Source organism: Branchiostoma floridae, chromosome 1 (genome assembly GCF_000003815.2).
Source record: "Branchiostoma floridae strain S238N-H82 chromosome 1, Bfl_VNyyK, whole genome shotgun sequence".
NCBI classification, from domain to species: Eukaryota; Metazoa; Chordata; class Leptocardii; order Amphioxiformes; family Branchiostomatidae; genus Branchiostoma; species Branchiostoma floridae.
The window spans coordinates 22,286,809-22,290,467 of NC_049979.1; the positions used below are offsets into that span (position 1 = coordinate 22,286,809).

Below are 3,659 nucleotides of genomic sequence, written 5' to 3' on the forward strand. Positions count from 1 at the left end.
AAAGGTCACAGGCATGCGTAACCTCGCTGCCCTGCCTAGGAGGTGTGATGGCTTGTGTCACCGGCCCACAGCACCATTTTATTACCCACACGAGTCCAAAACAAATTGGCTCGTATAAAAGCTCAAGAAGATATTCAATGTGAAAGAGTAATAAAATGGGTGCATGAAAAATCGTTAAATGATGTATCCTTTTGATATCTCACTAGATTTTTTAAGAATCTAATCTTCCCATCTGCTCTAACTTCACTGCTCATAGCTCATTTGTTGACACGCGCTAGAGATTAGTAGCAGTGAGGTAGTGCTAAAAAGACATTGTAGATATGCTTTTTGTCAATCATCAGTCTTTCAGTTTGTGAGAAAAATAAATAAAAATAGATGACCAGGCAAAAAAAGAGAAACCTGTATTAGAAGAATCGCTCACCAATTTCGCAGCTCCTTCCGGAAAATCCTTCCAGACATTCACACCTGTACTCATCTGGATCTTCATTATGGCAGGTGCCTCCATTCAGACAGGGCTGGTGTCTCCCACAGAAGTTCAGATCTAGGGGGAAAGGTTTAGTCAAAAAACTAATTTTTCTGTATAAAATTCCATAGATCCTCAAGTATGAGAAATAAGACATGCTATGCTATCTTAAAACCACTGTCTTGTCATTGTCTTGTAAGGTGCTACGTCTTAAGGTTGTTGACTTTGTGCATTGTTGGTATACCACATTTTGGTGGTGATCCCACCATGTGATCTTTTTGTTTCCCATGACACCAGACACAATTAGATTTGAACCCTGAAGCTTTGACTCTCATTTGAATAAACATGCCAGACATTCACAGCAGTTTGTGCAACATTCCCACCATCCTCCCTGACACCAGTACCTGTCACTTTGACATAATCAAGATGCAGCATAAGACAGAAGGGACATTTTTATCTCCCATCTTCGATCTAGTACGGGACTTTGACATTGAACAATGCTGCTACTGCCCCTTTGTAAGAAGCAGGCCAGAAATGCCTAGCAAAGCAGGTGTATGTAACACACACGTCCACCAAGGTGTCGGCTGATATGTTAGGACAGTAAACAAAGTTTACAGATAAAGCCAAGGTCACGGGTAGGTCGACACAAAGCAGTAGCCTGTGGTAGGAGCCTATTGAAAGCTGAGAACTAGTACCAGGAGTTGTTGCAAACAGAAATAGGATCACGGGACTCTGGAAACTCCTCCAAATAGCAGCTAACAGTAACAGGAGTTTGCATGAGCAAGGTCATGTGGTGGGTTCAGAACTAGGTCACTTTCCCAGACAGCTCTAATTGCCATGGGTGTCATGGGAGAGCACAGGGCCTGGATCATTTCAACATGAAAGTCACCAACTTCATTTACATGCACCTTCCACTGTGGTACAGCATTTACATGCACCTTCCACTGTGGTACAGCATTTACATGCACCTTCCACTGTGGTACAGCATTTACATGCACCTTCCACTGTGATACAGCATTTACATGCACCTTCCACTGTGGTACAGCATTTACATGCACCTTCCACTGTGTACAAGCATTTACATGCACCTTCCACTGTGGTACAGCATTTACATGCACCTTCCACTGTGGTACAGCATTTACATGCACCTTCCACTGTGGTACAGCAAACAGCTTGATCTTACAAATCCTCAGTGTAGGATGCACTTTTACCATAAAGGTCAATTATGAGTTTCCAATAAGTTCATGTGTTTTGATGTACATATTCACTGTTTGTGGTTCGTGACAGAATACATACATCTTGAACTTTGGAATGCATTGATCATGTAGTTGACACACATGGAATTTCATCATGCACAAATACAAGTACTGTACAACCTACCTTTATCACAGAGCAGACCACCCCAGTTGGTATCACACAGGCACTCCCAGGGACTGTGACAGCTCCCATGCACACACCCTGGGTAAGGTATGCACTGGTCACACAGCGGACCTTGCCAGCCATACTGGCACCTGCAAAAAACAAGAGACACCATCATTTGCCTGACAAATCCATGACAAAACTCTTTATTTTGTTGTAACTATTCAAAAGTCCAATGCAATGCATTTAATACAATTACATGAAATATAATACATTGTGCTGAGATCTATCACAAAGCAAGGAGGTTAGATCTATCACAAAGCAAGGAGGTTAAAAAGGTCCTTTTTAACCTCCTTGCACAAAGTGATTACAGAATGACATTTCTTATTGCATTTATTTGCAATGACTTTCACTGTTAACAGTTTTGCATAATTTCATTTGATAATAAGAAACCAAAGATACCAAAGTATTGGTTTCCTGAGGATGCAAACAACACTGACTGATTTCCGAGATGTAACAGTTATTTACTATACATTGACAGATAGCGGCAGGGGTGTCAACATGATATACTGCTGTAAGCATAGCAGTGAACATAAAAATAGCAAATGATATTCTGATATAGCTGATTGTGAAATATAGTTGAGGGTCTGACTATTCTTTCATGAATTGACACGACATGATGTCCGAAAGAAGGTACAACAACCATATGCTAGGGGCCTCCTGTCTATTTTGTGACTTTTGATACCCAATGCTTGTTCTAACTGTCAAGTGAAGCAGCACAAGTTTTAAAAGATAATCCCTTACAACAGTGACATGGTTATTAACAATACAAAGTCACTGCTCCAACAACTGGTGTGCTTTGGGGCCCGTTGATAAAGGAACCCAATTCAAAATCACAATTTAACGTAAAATGTATGTCATGCTAATATCATTCTAAGTTACAAAGGCTTTCATGTTTTTCCACGTTCAGAAAGTGAGCTTCCCACACTATCATACAACATTTATTCAACCTCACTTGCTATGAAAACAATCATTATATGTTGCCAACAAAGATAAAAGGGTGCCACTTTCTGATTCAAATTACCTCTCAAGAGTTCTAAATTTCCCAAGCGAAAGACAAAGGGAGCAACAGGTGGCCACAACAACCTGCTGATTTCAGGTTATTAAGGTGTGCCATCATTCACAAAGGTGGCATTTACTTTTCCCACACAAAAGAGCGGCTCTAGAGGCCTGTTAATGGGTTAAATGACCATCTAAACAGCAAAACTCAGCCAAGTGCACTTCTCTAATGACACTTATGGAAGGAATTTATTCAACAACTTAAAAAGTTAATCAGAAGTTACCCAAGTGCAAATTACAGTAGTGGTCGGGGACTGGCCTTCAAGCACAAAATTTGAAAATTTATAGCTTCAATTGGTGTCTTCTGGCATGATATAACCTCATTATCCCACAGTCCTACATGTATACTGAACATGTCTGCCCATAGGAACGGTCTACAGTACACAACAATGGAAGATTTACACCAGCTGCAATTGCCATCCTTGGAGAGTGACAGTACTTAACTACCCTGCAACTCCAGAGTGTGGGAACCAAAGCCCAAAAGTCCTGATAAGGAGATGCCTCCAGACAGGTGTATCATTATCAGGATTATCTATTGTCTGTGTGATGTCAGGTGAGAAAGATGGGTGGGCCAACACCTAGGTGACACCTGTTGGCAGCCTACCAAAAACTCTAATTGGTCCTGAAAAGTCAGATCCCTCCCCTTACCTGTCTTTTTTTCTTTCCCAATCAGAAAGGGAGCTAATAAGGTGTGTCAACACATTACACTACTCGTAAA

The 3,659-nt window shown here is 41.0% G+C and overlaps 1 protein-coding gene across 1 annotated transcript in view; it reads right to left on the reverse strand.

The window, feature by feature from the left end:
* The window catches only part of LOC118416040 (protein jagged-1-like), a 42,702-nt gene that overhangs the window by 21,317 nt on the left and 17,726 nt on the right, over positions 1–3,659 (reverse strand). Inside the window, 2 exon segments of the mRNA XM_035821124.1 lie at positions 422–541; positions 1,844–1,974. Coding sequence (XP_035677017.1) covers positions 422–541; positions 1,844–1,974 — 251 coding nt within the window.